Source organism: Ustilaginoidea virens, chromosome 3 (assembly GCF_000687475.1).
Source record: "Ustilaginoidea virens chromosome 3, complete sequence".
Lineage (NCBI taxonomy): Eukaryota > Fungi > Ascomycota > Sordariomycetes > Hypocreales > Clavicipitaceae > Ustilaginoidea > Ustilaginoidea virens.
The window spans coordinates 742,559-757,306 of record NC_057318.1 but is presented as its reverse complement, the minus strand read 5'-3'; the positions used below and the strand labels follow the sequence as shown (position 1 = coordinate 757,306).

The 14,748-nt window shown below is 58.3% G+C and overlaps 6 protein-coding genes across 6 annotated transcripts; 4 read left to right on the top strand and 2 right to left on the bottom strand.

Moving 5' to 3' along the window:
• Positions 1–172: 172 nt before the first annotated feature.
• Positions 173–1,615, bottom strand: UV8b_03473 (uncharacterized protein; the record flags this gene model as incomplete). The annotated part of the gene is made up of 1 exon (XM_043140971.1): positions 173–1,615. The coding sequence occupies one exon, from the start codon at positions 1,613–1,615 to the stop codon at positions 173–175; it is 1,443 nt and encodes a 480-aa protein (XP_042996905.1).
• A 1,830-nt stretch (positions 1,616–3,445) lies between these two features.
• On the top strand, positions 3,446–4,055 carry UV8b_03472 (uncharacterized protein; the record flags this gene model as incomplete). Its single annotated transcript, XM_043140970.1, has 3 exons — positions 3,446–3,482; positions 3,579–3,730; positions 3,813–4,055. 3 exons carry the CDS (start codon positions 3,446–3,448, stop codon positions 4,053–4,055), a joined length of 432 nt encoding a protein of 143 aa, XP_042996904.1.
• Positions 4,056–4,259: 204 nt separating this feature from the next.
• On the bottom strand, positions 4,260–6,358 carry UV8b_03471 (uncharacterized protein; the record flags this gene model as incomplete). The annotated part of the gene is made up of 3 exons (XM_043140969.1): positions 4,260–4,440; positions 4,561–6,045; positions 6,195–6,358. The coding sequence occupies 3 exons, from the start codon at positions 6,356–6,358 to the stop codon at positions 4,260–4,262; spliced, it is 1,830 nt and encodes a 609-aa protein (XP_042996903.1).
• Positions 6,359–6,997: 639 nt separating this feature from the next.
• On the top strand, positions 6,998–7,255 carry UV8b_03470 (uncharacterized protein; the record flags this gene model as incomplete). The annotated part of the gene is made up of 1 exon (XM_043140968.1): positions 6,998–7,255. The coding sequence occupies one exon, from the start codon at positions 6,998–7,000 to the stop codon at positions 7,253–7,255; it is 258 nt and encodes an 85-aa protein (XP_042996902.1).
• Positions 7,256–8,515: 1,260 nt separating this feature from the next.
• Positions 8,516–10,508, top strand: UV8b_03469 (uncharacterized protein; the record flags this gene model as incomplete). Its single annotated transcript, XM_043140967.1, has 4 exons — positions 8,516–8,800; positions 8,944–9,160; positions 9,361–9,755; positions 9,873–10,508. 4 exons carry the CDS (start codon positions 8,516–8,518, stop codon positions 10,506–10,508), a joined length of 1,533 nt encoding a protein of 510 aa, XP_042996901.1.
• Positions 10,509–12,765: 2,257 nt separating this feature from the next.
• UV8b_03468 (uncharacterized protein) lies at positions 12,766–14,361 on the top strand (the record flags this gene model as incomplete). The annotated part of the gene is made up of 6 exons (XM_043140966.1): positions 12,766–12,957; positions 13,030–13,157; positions 13,242–13,341; positions 13,434–13,575; positions 13,649–13,857; positions 13,933–14,361. The coding sequence occupies 6 exons, from the start codon at positions 12,766–12,768 to the stop codon at positions 14,359–14,361; spliced, it is 1,200 nt and encodes a 399-aa protein (XP_042996900.1).
• Positions 14,362–14,748: the final 387 nt, after the last annotated feature.

Genomic DNA, 14,748 nt, shown 5'->3' with positions numbered 1-14,748 from the left:
ACCTGACATGACTCCTGCATCGGTCCACGTAATATCGAATTCCGCTTGATCAATCTCACTATAGAAAATCGCCCAGAATGACGACTTTTTTGCGCCTTGTATCAAGGAAACAACAGCGGGGGCGTTTCTGTCGTCTGCAAAGTCTCCTGCTTCATGTAGTGCCAACCTTGTCTCAAACATTGTCATCGCTGGGCCTGCCCCCCGGGTTCTTCGTTTGATGGAGTCGCTGCTTGCGCCATTCAAACGTGGTAGCCGGTTTGGCCTTGATGGTTTGCCTAAGCTTGTCCTCGCTTCGCTGCATCCAAGATGCTGCTGATGCTGTACTAACTGGGTAGAGAGGCATGTTCCGGTGGCTGAAGAGGAAGCCGTCCGGGTTCTGCATGTCGTACGAGGCGATGATATCCAACTCCGAGGCAATCTGTTCGCAGTAACCGTCCAGCGGCAAGTCGTTGACGTCTTGTCCAAAGGGATCCTCAATCTCGCGGCCAATAAACAGCAGCCCCAAGATAATGTAAGACGCTGCCACCGTGGCGGGAATTGTGATCCAGTTGAGCAGGCTGACCAGCTGAAACGGAAGCAGCATCACGTACACCCAGGTGATTTGGCTGATGGCGATGGTGTACGCGATGGGCAACGGAGTATTGAGCACTCGCTCGCAGCCCGTCATGACGTCGTTGAGGACGCTCAGGTTGTTGTAGGCCAAGGTCTGCTGCATCGGAACCTTGAGCTGCTCACTCCTCACCACGCAGTCAATGGTGACTGCAATGTGATTCAGGATCTCCAGCGGCAGGTTACCAAGAGGCCGGCTTGCTCGCTTCAACGTCTTTCGAGGATTGCTGGCAGCAAACGACACGCCTAGATACTCTCCAACCTCCTTGAAGAAGTTCTTCTTGGACGCGTTCAACGATGATGCGTCCTCGTCCGTGGCGGCCTTGGCAAAGGTGTTCAAGTGACCGACGAGGTTTTGCAGGTCGGGGTAAGCCGTGTATGGCTCGAAGCGGAGCGAGTGTTTCAGGGCGACAGCAAAAGCGACCAGCAAGTTCATGGAGCTGAGCTTCTGCAGGAGGGACTCTCGGGCATCCGCGCCCGGCTTGTCCAATGAGTGGATCCAAAATACCCGGCCGAGGACCTGTGATGCCAGCACCAGCATGGCCCAGTACTTGCGGCCCTCGGCATACCGTTCATAGGCTGTCGAGTTTCTGAAAGAAAGGCCCAAACCGACCACAAAACCCAGGATGGTCAAAAGGACCGACTGGACGCCCAGAGGGTGGACCTTGTTGCTGATGACGGTAATCGCGGTAGCCCACGCGGCGACAAAAGTCAGCGGCAAGATCATTTTGGGCACTATGCTGCCGTGCATTCGCAAGAAGATGGGCCATTTTGAATGCTTTGTGATGTCTCGCGGGCCGGTGAAATAGTCGTCAATGTCGAGCGATGTTCGCCGCTGGAAAGCAAACGGCGAGGCCTGCAGCCTTGGAGACGTTGGGGATTGGATGTTTTCGGGTGCTGCGTCGGAGTTGCGGTACTTTTTCTCGTCGTCGTGACCGGGAGGGAAGCCGGCCTTGGACGAGTCCAAGGTCGTCGTGGTCGCATCTGCGGCGGCGCCGTCCGACATGGTCTCTTGTTTTGCTGGGTAAGATGGGGAGAAGGGGAGCGAAGAGGCGACGAGAGCACTCTCAGTCGACGTCGCCGATGAAGGATGTCGCCGACGAGGGATGTCGCCGATGAACGGTAAGGATATTCCACAACGGGGGACTAGGAGGCTAAGGAAAGGAGAGCATCGAGAGAAAGACGGTGAACAACAGAACTGACTATTAGGTGGCTAGGTAGGTAGTAGGTAACGACAGCCAGAGCTGAGAACTTGAGGGCATAGTAAATAAAGGATCAAGGGGAATGTTGGCAATGCAAAACTAGCTGTAGGTGAGCATAGAGACTTTTTTTTTTTCTTCCTCCTGAACCCTTAATGTAGGCTAGCCGGCCCTTTCAGTGCCCTCTGAATTGCAAATGCTGACCAGACCCCTCTGACCAGACCCCTGACGGGTGCGCCTTCCTGGCCATAGCTTGGATCCTTGATTCCTTTTAACGCGTCTGGGGAACACCAGGTTCTATATGGATAAATCGGACCAACCAGGTGGGTGACGCTTTGGTCCCCCCTGAACGGACCCGCAATTTCAGGGGCAGGCTGCGTGGCACCTCCACCCAACAGCAAGTTTCAGCCTCGGAAAATCCGCCACATGTCCAACAATGGCCAGGCGTCTCACAACGGCCCGGCCAATGAGAGCTAGGCATTCGAGTGCGCTGTGCACTTGACATTTCCCGGTTTTGCCAGACCGCCATGTTGGCGCTGCAGAAATCCCGGCTGCAAGTCAGAGCAACGCGACGCTGTCCAAGTACGCTGAGCGATGCTGGATTCTCAATCCATTTGAGCGGTGCGGAGTGCGGAGTACGGAGTAGACTCGGTGACTCGATCGACTGCGATCGAGTGCCGAATACCCGAGTCGCAGCCTGAGGCAATGACACCGGCTTACTCCGCATCACCCCGTGGCGATAATTGACGGCTTGACAGCCAGAAGAAATATAAATAGATGCTCAATTTGCACTGCTCCGTACCTGGGTCTTGGCAGCCCCTGACGACTTGGGGGAAAACGACATGGATACGGAGCCTAGGTCGGATATGACAAATCCCTGGCAAGCTCAGACTTGTTACAGGTAGGTAAGATGCGTAGGGACGGACGGGTACCTACATAGGTACCTACCCATACTAAAGTACCCAAGGTAGGTACGTCCGTAGACAGGCAGTTTACGGCAAAAGAAGCTCAGCCATCGACTCGTATCCAGGCACAACCACCAGTCATCGGCTCCTTTAAATTGTCTAGGGTTAACCACCACATGCAACTTAGGCATTGTTGTCTCGTGGTGACGGTTGGGTCTTGGCGACTCTTGGCACGGGCGCCCAGCTCAGCTCCCTTGGTGCTCTGGCCCAGCGACGCAATTCACTTCGGCTTGTAGGCTTGTTAGCTGTGCATTCGCGCGTGAAGAAGTTGGCAAGAGATGACGCATCACAAGGCTGCATATTCACTTGGTGTCGGTGCTTTTCCGGTGCTTTTCCGGTGCTTTTCCGGTGCTTTTCACCCTCGGCCAGGGACTTTCGTTCAACAAAACTCAGCGCAAAAGAGCAGCAACGCCATATTCCAACCGCCGCCCCGTACCGGGACGGGTCCGGAGCACTCCGTGCCAGCTGTGGCAAAAAAAAAAAAACTCGACCGGATTTACTTCGCTGCCGAGTGGCGCAGAAACAGGCTGCCCGCCACCCCACTCACCGACCCGCCTGCGCCACCGCTCGCCTCTCACCCACTGGGAATGATTTCAACGTCATGCCAGCCAACCGCCTCAACCCGCGCGGCAAACACACAGCCCATCACGAACCACAGCCCCAGCCCCAATAATGGACCGGTCGCAGCCCTCGTCGTCCAATCTGATGGGTTAGTGCCAGCGTCGCTGCTCCCCCGCTGCTCCCGCATTCCCCCACCGTCGTCGCAGCATGTTGCCCTCGTTAGGCTGATGCGATGCCCCGGTAGACATCCACAACCGCCTGGTGGCCGAGATCCTCACGCGGTACAGGACCCTCATGATGCTGGCGACCGTCCAGGCCGAAGGCGAGCGCGCCAACGCCAACCCGGAGACCATGGCCGTGACGGGCATTTCCATCAAGATGGAGTTTGATGGATTGGTACACGCCCCCCCCCCCCCCCCCTTCCCCCTCACCACTGGCGTTTCCTGTCGGAGGAGAACCTCGTTAACGGGGGAGCTAGAACTCTTCCATCAAGGAGCTCCTCACGCTGTCGCGCAAAATCAAGGAGCTCTGGATATTCGGGCCGCTCGGACAGGGGGACCCGGGTCGGAAAGCGAAAGAGGCTCAGGTGGAGCAGCACGTCCAGGCCGTGGCGGGCCTGTTGAGCGAGCTTGAGGGCGGGAAGATGAGGGCGCTGGCGGAGCGCTCTGGCGGCACGTGGCAGGTTCTGAGGAAGGAGAGCGATGGGCCCGTGAAGAGGTAGTTGTCTTGTGCATGCTTTTTTGGAGTTTGGGGACAAGGCGGCATTTGTTCAACGGTGGCTGGGTGCGGCGTTGGGCCATGGGAACAAGGTTACTCGTCTGACAGCGTTGCCATTCCAGAACCAAGGAGTACGGTGGTCAGGTTCTCCTTGCTTTTTTTTTTTTTTCTACACAGAACAAGGGTCTTTTGACAGGAACAGGGTGTTTTAGCCCTCGCCACCCTCGGGATCCTCCTCATCCTCGTCACCGAGCGCCTTATCCACGTCCTGCTGCGTGGTGGCCGCATCGGCATCCTTGTTCAGCTCCGCAACCTTGAGGCCTCCGGCCGTCAACCACAGGAAATGATTCGACTTGAACTGATCAATCTGGTTGTAAAATCCGTGGAATCTATCTTCCATCAGTCTTCCTTATCAGGCAGGTTGCATTTAGGGCAAGGGTTAAAAAAGAAAAAAAAAAAAAAAAAAAGGGAAAAAAGGGGAAAAAAAAGGGAAAAAAGCGCCAACTTACGTATTCTCCTTTTCTTCCACCTCAAAGATCCGGCTGTAGATGTGCTTGTTCTTAAAGGCCAGCAACTTATCCTCGTACTTGCCAAAATCAATCTCCGGCTTCCCCAGCGTGTCCTTGGCCCGGCGGTTGTAATTCTCAAAGACAGGCCTCTCAAGAAGCAACCCCAACCCGGGGGCCTTGGGAATGGCCATCTTCTGCGCGCGGTAGCTGTCGGCCACTCGGTCGAGGGTGGTGCCGCACCGAACCATCAGGGAGGCCAAGCCAACCATCTTGCGGATCTGGTGCATCATGAACGACTGGCCGTGGACCTTGAGAGAGAGCCATTCCGTGCTGCCGATTATGACGGGGTTGGGGTTCACGGCAAAGGACTTGATGTGCCGGCGGGACGAGGGGTCGCCAAAGGTCTTTTGGACCGTGTAGTTGTGGAAGTTGTTGGTGCCGGTGAACTTGTCCAGGACGGCTTGGAGCTGCTCCAGGCGCTGGGGGCTGACGCGGTAGCGACGCTTGGCATCGATGTAGTGGGCTTTTATTTCGCGGAGGGCGTAGTCCATGGGGCCGAGGTCGCGGTTCTTGGGCTTGTGCGACTCGAGAGTCGGTTTGCTCTCCGGCTTGGCGTCGGGCGACGATTCCGCCTGCTGTTCGGCCGCCGCAGGGGCGCTGGCCTCCTTGCCCTTGTCCTTGTCCTTGTCCTTGTCCTCGTCGACGTCGGCGGCAGCGGCGGCAGCGGCGGCAGCCCTTGCGATTTCATACTCCTCCGCTTCCTGGGCATGCACCCTTTCCATGACGGCGGCCCTCAGCTCGGGGCTGAGCCCCTCGATGACGGGCTTGATGACGTTGCCCTCGACGTCGGCCCAAAAGCCCGCGACGTCGGCCATCCTCGCAGCCACCTCCTCCTCGGCTCCGTACTCCTTGTTCAGCTCGGCGAGCTTCTTGGCCAGATACGTCTGCGGATGCGGCGGCAGCAGGCAGTAGCTGGGCAGCAGGTACTCGTAGAAGCGCGAGTCGCAGTACTGGTAGCAGTTGAAGCTGTTGTTGGTCCGCTGGATCCCCCACACCCGAATCTGGTCCGGCAGCATGGCGTTGATCCTCTCGACCACGTCTCCATCCTCAATGATGAGCTTGAGGCTGATGACGTTGCCGGCCGCGTGGACGCCCTTGTCGGTCCGGGCGCACCGCGCGAGGCTCGACTTGCGCGGGTCGTCGGCGTTGGCCTTCGAGATGGCCTTGGCGTCGACAAAGGCCTTGAACAGGTCCCGCTCGATGGTCGGCTCGTCCCCGTTGACCTGCATGCCCTTGTACCCGGTGCCAGAGTAGCCGATCATGACGGCGACCTTGCGCTTCGGGCGGCGCTCCTCGGCGGCGATTTCCTCCTTGGAGAAGGGGTTCTTGCGGTCGGATTCGCCGGCCTTGTCGCCCGTCTTGCGGCGCTTGAGCTCGCGCCAGTCGTCGTTCTTTTGGCGCTTCCTGTCGTTCTTTTGCTGGCGGCTGTCGTCTGGGGGGTCAGCGTCAGGTCCTTTTCCTTTTGTTTCCTCGAGGAGCAGCCGTGGTTTTGGATTCTTCTCCTTCTTCTTCTTCTTCTTCTTCTTCTTCTTCATCACCATCACCATCTCCTTCTTCTTCTTCAGCTAACCCACCTCCATTCTGCTCGTCCCTTTTCGCCTCGCTTCTTCCCGCGGTCGTCAGACTTTGGGTCCTCGACGGGATTGCCGGCGTCAGGCTTGCTCGCGTCCGCAGAGTCGGCAGGGGCAGGGTCAGGGGCAGTGTGCTCCGGCGACGGAACCAGCGGCGTGGCATCCATGGCTGCATCGGGATTTTACCTGTAGATTCCTCGAGAAGGGCCCGGCCGAATTGATGCTGGAGCAACTGAAGTGAACTAGTGGCAATGGAGATTTTCAAAGGTGGAGCATTTCGCCCATTGACCGATAAGATTGATAGCAGCGATGGGGTGGGGCGAGGGGGTGGGTAACAAGTTGGTTGGTGGTTGAAGATGGTCCAACTCTCCTCGTGCCTTTTCATCGGTCGCTGGTCGCATCACTGGTCGCATCGCGCCATCCAAAGCCTGGAGCCGGGACGTGTCTAGTTTTTTTTTGCCCTTTTTTGCCTGCTTGATTTCCGGATGCGCCCCGGGTTGCATCTTGACCGAACCTGGACATCCCAGCCATTGAATTGCCAAAGGCCCAGCGCAGAGTCCAGCCAGGCTGGAGCAAGCACAGCACCCATTCTCCTAGCAGCATGAGAACTCTTGGTCAAAGTCCCCGGCCAAGAGGTAGACGGGCGGGCCTGCAGACGATAGCCCCGACGCTTGCGCGTATGGCCGTATGATGCTTTGCTCGCTGCGGCATTGCGGCCTTGATCGTCGTTGTATTCCCTTACTCCTTCCTGTAGGTGGTTGTTTCCTCCAAACTCGGCGGAAGAGGCCCGCCATGCTCATGGTGAGATGGGATCCAACAGATTCCACCATCGCGCCAGAACGGGCGACCTCGATGCCGCGATTCAAGCAGCAGCCGTGGTTGTTTGGGCCGTCCCAACGTCTCGCGGATGGCTCTTCCCCATCCTCTGCACTGGTCTCGGAGGAGACCGTGATTGCGCGACTTGTGCAGCAATTCACTTCCAGGTCAGGTCATGGGCAAAAGGATTCAAGTCTGACGCAGACAACGCAGGGCAGGGTTCGTCCAGACATGCCGCCACGGCCTAGCTGAGCCACGCCAAGCTCGACAGAAATACTCCGTACATGGTACAAGCCGCCAGGTCCGGGTCTTTGAGAACCCTGGGGGCAGAAATTCCCTGCATTCCAGCTGTCAGTCATGCGGCTACGCCGGCTGGTTGAAGCCCCGAAATGCCAGGGGCAGGCAGCCTCAGTCTCGTGGGGGCTCCTTGCATACGGAAGTACGGTACTCCGTACACACATGTCAAATAGTCCATGCAAGGCTTATGGCGCATCGAGCCGCCTCCCGGATTCGGATTCGCTCCCCGCAGGACGCGGGGCTGGGTTTCAAGTGCCAGCTGGATGGCGACTCGTCAAGATCGTCGTGCCATGCAGGGGCTGGGGGGGAAGGGGCTCCCTTTGCCAACAGGAACAACATCTCCGTGGAAGCGAAATGACGTGCTTCTGCTATTCACGAAGATTAAGTGACTTGAAGCCCAGAAGATAAAGAAAAAAAAAAAAAGGGGGTGAGCCATTCCTCCCATCCCACAATTACATGGGCAACTCCGTGCTCTGGACCTCTTCGGCTTGTTTGACCCGGTTCTTCGCTGACTGCTGCAATAGTGGAACCAAAGCAGGATAGAACGGCCAGCCCTCTTTGCGGGACCCAAGCAAGGACACAGTTATGCAGGGCGGCTGACGATGGCGGCTGACGATTACTTCCTGATGGAGACGTCCTCGTCCGCTAGCCTCGAGTCACCCGGACTCGCCTAGCCTAGCGGGATCCGCCTCGCCTGTCCTTCAACCTGCTATGTACCAGAGAGCAGGAAATGACGGAGCCCAACTCCCGTGGCCCGCCGCCGCAGTTTGCCGCACCACGGATGCGAGGGCTCATGACGTTGGTGCTAGCATCGTCGGCTGGATTCTATAGTCCCCTCCGATCGACCGACCCTCGTGATCCCTCGCCTCCAGGTTTGAACGGCCCAGCGTGCCCTGCCGTGCCGGCACCCAGTCCCAGCAGTTAAAATGGGCTTCGACGCCGCCTCTCCGAGCCTCTCCGAACTGCGTCACGGCTTTCCCTGCTTCGCCCCCTCCCATCCTGACCTGCAATCTGTGCTTGCGGAAAGCAGACGACCCGGTTGGCAACGGCAAAGCTCTCCCCTCCCCCCCCCCCCCCGGCCACCTGCATTGGACCTCCATCGCCCTGCATCGCGCCTGCATCGGCGCCATCGCCCGCATCCGACAACATCGGGTATAATACTCCCACGGATCTCCTCTCCACAGCCCAGCGTTCTGTCCCATCCGCCCGCCATGTCCAGGTCCAAGTTCAAGATGGACGCGATTGTCGCAGTGGCCGCCTGGGCCGTGACGTCTGCGTGCTACAGCCTGCCCCTGGCTCGAGGCCTGCTCCACGGCCTGTGCCCGCGAGACGTTGGCGAGGCGCGAGAGCTGCAGGCCCGGCTGTCGCCCGGGGCCAAGGTCTACTTTCCCGGGTCCCAGGGCTTCAACGATTCGTCGCGCCGCTGGTCTAGCTTGGACCCGCCCACGGTCAATGTCGTCGTGGTGCCCGCCACCGAGCAGGACGTCGCTGCAACGGTACGCGAAAAAAAAACCATGCTTTGCTCTTGTTCCAAGTTTTCCCTGCCAAGGGCCCCCCCCCTTTTCCATGCTGGCCAAAGCTGCTGCTGCGTGATTGATGCGGCGTGCTGACGCGAGCGCCAATTTCCCCCCCCGCGCAGGTCAAGTATGCCAACAAGAAGGGCCTGCCTTTTCTCGCCTACAACGGGGCCCACGGGGCCATTACGACGCTGGGCGGCATGAAGTCCGGCGTTGAGATTTACCTCGACCAGCTGGATTCCGTCCAGGTCGCCGCGGACGGGAAGACGGCCAAGATTGGAGGAGGCACGCTCTCCAAGGACGTGACTGACAAGTTGTGGGCGGCCGGCAAACAAACAGGCAAGTGGTTTTGCATCTTTCTGCAAATGTTATTTTATTCTATTCTTTTTTTTTCCCACTTACCTTTTCCCGCCCGCGAGTCTGCAGACACCCATGTCCACCTGCATGAGTGTCCGGGACGAAACCCCCCCCCCCCCCCCTTTCCCCCAGACAGCGTCTGTACGATGCCATCACGGCTAACATGGCTTTTCGCGCCTCAGTCACCGGGACTTGCGAATGCGTCAGCTATATGGGCCCGGCGCTGGGAGGCGGCCACGGCTGGCTCCAGGGCCACCACGGCCTCGTCGCAGACCAGCTCGTCTCGGTAAACATGGTCTTTGCCAGCGGACAGCTGCAGACCATCACGCCCTCGTGCGATCTCTGGTGGGCTCTCAATGGCGCCGGCCACAACTTCGGCATCGTCACGTCCGTCACCGCCAAGGTGTACGACATCCAAAAGGCCGACTGGGCTATCGAGACCATCATTTTCTCCGGCGACAAGGTGAGCGCCGTCTACGACGCCGCCAACAAGCATCTCCTCCAAAACGGCACGCAGCCCGTGGGCGTCATCAACTGGTCATACTGGCTTCGGGACCCTTCCACGGACGCCAACAACGTGAGTAGACCCCGGCTTCCTGAGGACATGCTCTTCGGCCGGCTGGAGAAAAGGAAAAAAAGAAAAAAGGAAAAGGAAAAAAAAAAACACCGTACTGACTTGCTTGTTTTACCGCAGCCCATCATCATCTTCTACATCATTCAGGAAGGCGTCAAGGCGGTCGACGCCCAGTTCACCAAGCCCTTCCACGACCTGGGACCCATCGCCGTGACGCCCCTCAGCGGCACATACAGGGATCTCGCAGGTTGGACCGGCATCTCGCTGTCGTCCCCGCCCTGCCAGAAGGCAGGCTTCGCCAATCCCCGGTTCCCCATCTACCTTCAGTCCTACAACGTCGCGGCCCAGCAGCAGGCCTACGCGATTTTCGCCGACGCCACAAAGGGACCGTCCGCCTTCAACGGCTCGCTCTTCATGTTTGAGGGATACTCGGTCCAGGGGGTGCAGGCCGTGGCCGGCGCATCGACGGCCTTTGCCTTTCGCGACGCCCACCTCCTGGCCGCCCCGTTGATCACGTACCGGCCGGACGGCCCCGCGCTCGACCAGCGAGCAAAGGACCTGGGCAACAAGCTTCGCGAGGTCCTCCGCCAGGCAAGCGGCATGTCGGACGTGCGAGCCTACGTCAACTATGCCTACGGAAACGAAGGGCCCAAGGGATGGTACGGCAGTGCTCAGTGGCGCCAGGATCGCCTCTCGGCCCTGAAGAAGAGGTATGATCCGTCGCGCAGGTTTAGCTTCTTCGGCCCCATAGCGTGAAACAAGTTTTGTTTGAAAAGTAAATTGAACATTTGTCGTACAATCCTGCCCCCCTTTTTTTCTTCCGCGACTTGCTGTACTGGTAACGCAACGCCCCGCTGCAGGGTCCCGTAGCAATGCTGCGTCGGCCTGGGGTGCAATACGTGTACAATGGCGGCATAGCCGCCTGTTGAGGTTCTGTGTGCCCGTCTGCTGCAGCAGTTCTAAAGGGGGTCCTCAAGGGGGTCCTCCGAAAGCTGGTCAAACAACGGTGTGTACCGCTAGATAGGGGTCTAGCAATCCGGGTAGCATGGCATTTTCCTCCAGCACAAAGCAAAAGTCACTGGTCCGACGTCTTGGCTAGCCCGGATATAAACGGGCCTCTATGTCCGGGCCTCAAAGGCGGCATCCACCACGGAACCCATGGGCGGCGGTGGCTTGTCGATAGCGCAGCTGCCATGTACGGAGGGCGGTCGTCCGCCACTGGTACCCAGGCCGTGGCTGCTGCACACACACATATTTGCGGAATATTTGGCAGCCAGTACTCCCGTAGACGTGATGATGAGGGTTGTCCTCCGGTGCAGGCCAGGCCTGTACGGGCCGGCTCTGTCCGCTGCACTCCGTGGCTCCGCAGTCGGGGCAGGTCGCCGTCGAGGACCTGGAAACGCTCCATTTCCGGTCCTTGCCAAAGCGTCGGGTTCGGCTTCGCTCGAGCTGTGCCCGCGAGGCGTGCTGTAGTGCCGGTGCCGGTGCCGGTGCAGACGTTCACATGCCCGGGAAGTCAAAGCATTGCCAAGACGTGATTGGGCAGACCAACAAGTAATCAGTAAAGAGTTCAAGCCATGCTGCCCATTTCGTGCACCAACTCGTCGACTCAACCGTCCCGGCACGTTGGTTCAAGGGCGCCAAGACGCCAGCAGTTGCGGGCGCCGGAAAGAGACACACCCGGATTCCGGTGCGCAGCAACAAGCAGCAACAACCATTTTGGCCCAAGGAGCCAATCGGTGTGGCGTTCGTGTCCCAGGCACCTATGCCTTGCCCTGCGAGGGAACGTGAACGTGAACCGCTGAACTAGCCAGCAGCCACTGGTTGTCCCATTCAGCTCTCCTTTCGCTCCTTGTCTTTGGTGGCAGCTGTGTTCCACGTCAACCAGACGGACTCCGGAGCAACAGCAGGCATGGCACCAGCCCAAAGGGCAGACGCTTGTTGTCGTGGGCGCGTCCGGCGGAAAACCAGGACTGTTTTCGTGCTGACGGGCCGAGGCAGAATGTCACAGCGGGGGCGGCTAGTGGACTGCGTCGGGACCGTCTGCGCAAGTTCGTGCTGTGAGCGAGCGAGCGACCGGCGAGCCTCCCTTGGGATGAAGCTGGCTGTGCAGCCAGGCATCACATGAATCGCCCCTTGCCTACCGAGCATCCAGCGTTGAAAGCCTTGGCGCCTCTCGTCAAACGTTGGCTTGGAGCGTCTTTTCAGCTGGGCGCAGGTGATTTCGCGGCGTGCAGGGTCCTGCGCAGCCGTGGGCTTGCTCTTGCTGGTTGCGTTGGGTATAGACTCTTGTTGGAGTCTGGAGTGTTCGTGCCTTTGGGCGGGTGGCTTTCATAGCTTCATGTTTGTTGGCAGGCCAGCGGGGAAAGCCACCTCAGACCTCTGCGCGCCCTGGGAGGCGCCTGGAAATTTCCACTTTGCCCTCGCCAAACTCGGTAGTGGCTGGCAATCTGAAGCCGATGCCCCCGGCTTGCCAAGAAGCAAATGGAAACGGCAGTCCCCCCGTATAGCATGGCACCCTGGTTTGCATTCTGCATTCCCTAGGGCCGCCAGAGGTGGGCCCTCGATCTCCTCTCATGTCCACCACCTAGTCAACGGCAGTCATGGTGGTGACGGGTCCTCTCCACAGAAGAATCCTCCGGACAGCTCCCCGATCGGTAATGATTGGCGTGCGAACGAAAAAGCTTTTCGCTCTAAGCCCAGTGCAGCAGGGTCGACCAGAGGATTGGAGCTATTGCAGCTCGCTCGAACCTGAGGAAATCTAGATCGCAGCTCCATCCCCCCCCAAACGCCCCAGACGAGGGCTGCCCAGGGAAGGAAGGGTGGCGGAAACCCGTCCTATCCCTATCCCCTTGAACCAAATATCCTTTGCCATGTATGCGGCGACGGGGCCAACTAAATAGACTGCCATGTCTTGTGCTTCATCATCATCATCATCATCATCAAACATCGACGCCTGCCACAAGCCGCCCTTTGCACTTGTAACAAGCGTTGCCAGTTCCTCGCCCTGGCCATGCCGGGCGATCCAGCTGCGCAGGCGGCCGCCGCAGCAGCCGCGCAAAAGGCGTTTCGCAACTTCACCATCGAGCTCTTCACGCTTTACGGCACGGGGGTGCTGTCGACCTTTCTCAGGACATATGCAAGGATCCGAGCCGTTGGTACCAAGGGCCTGCGTGCCGACGACGTCCTCGTTTGGTTTGGCATTGTACGAAGCGACACGCCCTCTGCATGATTTCTTGCCGTTTGAGCGGGTTGGCTAATCTCTTGGTGAAATAAGATCTTCTACTCAGCTCAAGCTGGCCTTGGGTACAGCATTGGGCATGTGGCCAAGGGGCTGGCAAACAACGCCATGACGGATGCCGAGCGCGCGGCGCTTTCGCCGAGTGATCCCGAGTATCGTCTGAGGTGAGTAGAAGATGTAAAGCTGACCTGGTTTCGGCTGCGCACATGGAGGAGGGGTCAGGCATGGCTAAGGGCAACGTCCTTCAGGGTGATTGGGTCGCAAATTCAAATTGCCGGCTGGACGACATACTCTCTCTTGATCGGGTTCCTCAAGCTGTCCGTGCTCGCTTTTTATCTCCGACTGACGGTACGAAATCCGCACATGGCCTCGATTCTCTGCCGTCCCAAAAAAACATCCACCTGTCCAATGAATGTGCATGCTGATTGAGTGTCTTTTAGGAGGGTCTTGGTCTGTCGTACCGCGTCAGAATCATCATCGGCTTCGGTCTCGTCATTGCGACCACGCTTGCGTCGATACTCACCAATTTCCTTGCCTGTCGACCCTTCACCAGATACTGGCAAATCAACCCGAATCCCGGCAGTGAGCTCTCCCCTGGGCCGAGTCGCCAGTCTCACGCCAACTCTATGTTCCGCGCGTACTGACGAGCCTCCAGACTCTTGCCAACCCGCTATATCCCTGCCCATTGTCTGGGTGTCGTTTGCCTCCAACATATGCACCGATCTCTACCTAATTCTGATTCCAATCCCCATGCTGTGGCGCTCTCGACTCAAGACCATCAAAAAGATTGCCTCTTCTGTCGTTCTTGGTGCAGGTATATTCGTTCTAGTCTGCGCCACCCTCAAGAGCATATTCGTACTGGTGGTGAGTGCCTCGACGACCCGTTGTCCCCGTGCTTTAATCGTATGAGGCTAAAGAGTTGGCCCTTATCCCGTCCAGGACCCCTTCCATGGAGCTCAACAGGCGGGCGAATGGGGCACCAGGGAGGCCTTTGTTGCCGTCATCACCACCAACCTGCCCATGCTGTTCCCCCTCTTCCGAGTATGGCTTACTCCATTCTGCGGCAATTTGCTGCGTTCATCCAAAAAGTCGTGCAAGACTCCCACCGGTTTCGTGAGCATTGGAGGAGGTGGTCCCGCATCCACACCGCGAAATCGCAGCGGACCAAGAACAGCCAATCCAATCACCGAAAACATGACGTTTAGCGAGAGCGAGGAGCGAATAGTCGACGATGTCAAGCTGGAGAATGTCCAAAAAGAATATAAGCCGCCCAACACCATTGTGGTCTCCAATCAGGTTGAGATCACGCACTCGAATAGAAACGGTCAACTCGATGCTCGAACCGCACCAGGACACGAGCAATGGTGAGCAAAAATGCTTGAATGAGTAGAGATGAAGGTAGAATCAGAATATCAGGTCATGGCAGTGCCGCGGTGCGGTGGGGCGGAGGGAGCGCAGCGGCGGCGGGATCTCGACACTTGGCAGGCAACTGGCAGGCAACTGGCAGGCACCTCAGGTGCTGATGCTGGCAGCTTCAGGTCTGGGCCCTGTACGATCTTTCAACCCCTGTCGACAGCAAGATGCGTCCACTGCGACTGCGATCAACGTTGACCAGTTGGGAATATTCTTCCCACCGGCGGTCTGAGACTGAATTATTCCCGTCGCGAATAGTGACCTGTGGGGCGAATATCAGTCCTCAATCCTCCATCCGCATTCTGACCGCGGGGGCTCCGGACCAAGCCGAGCTGCAACATC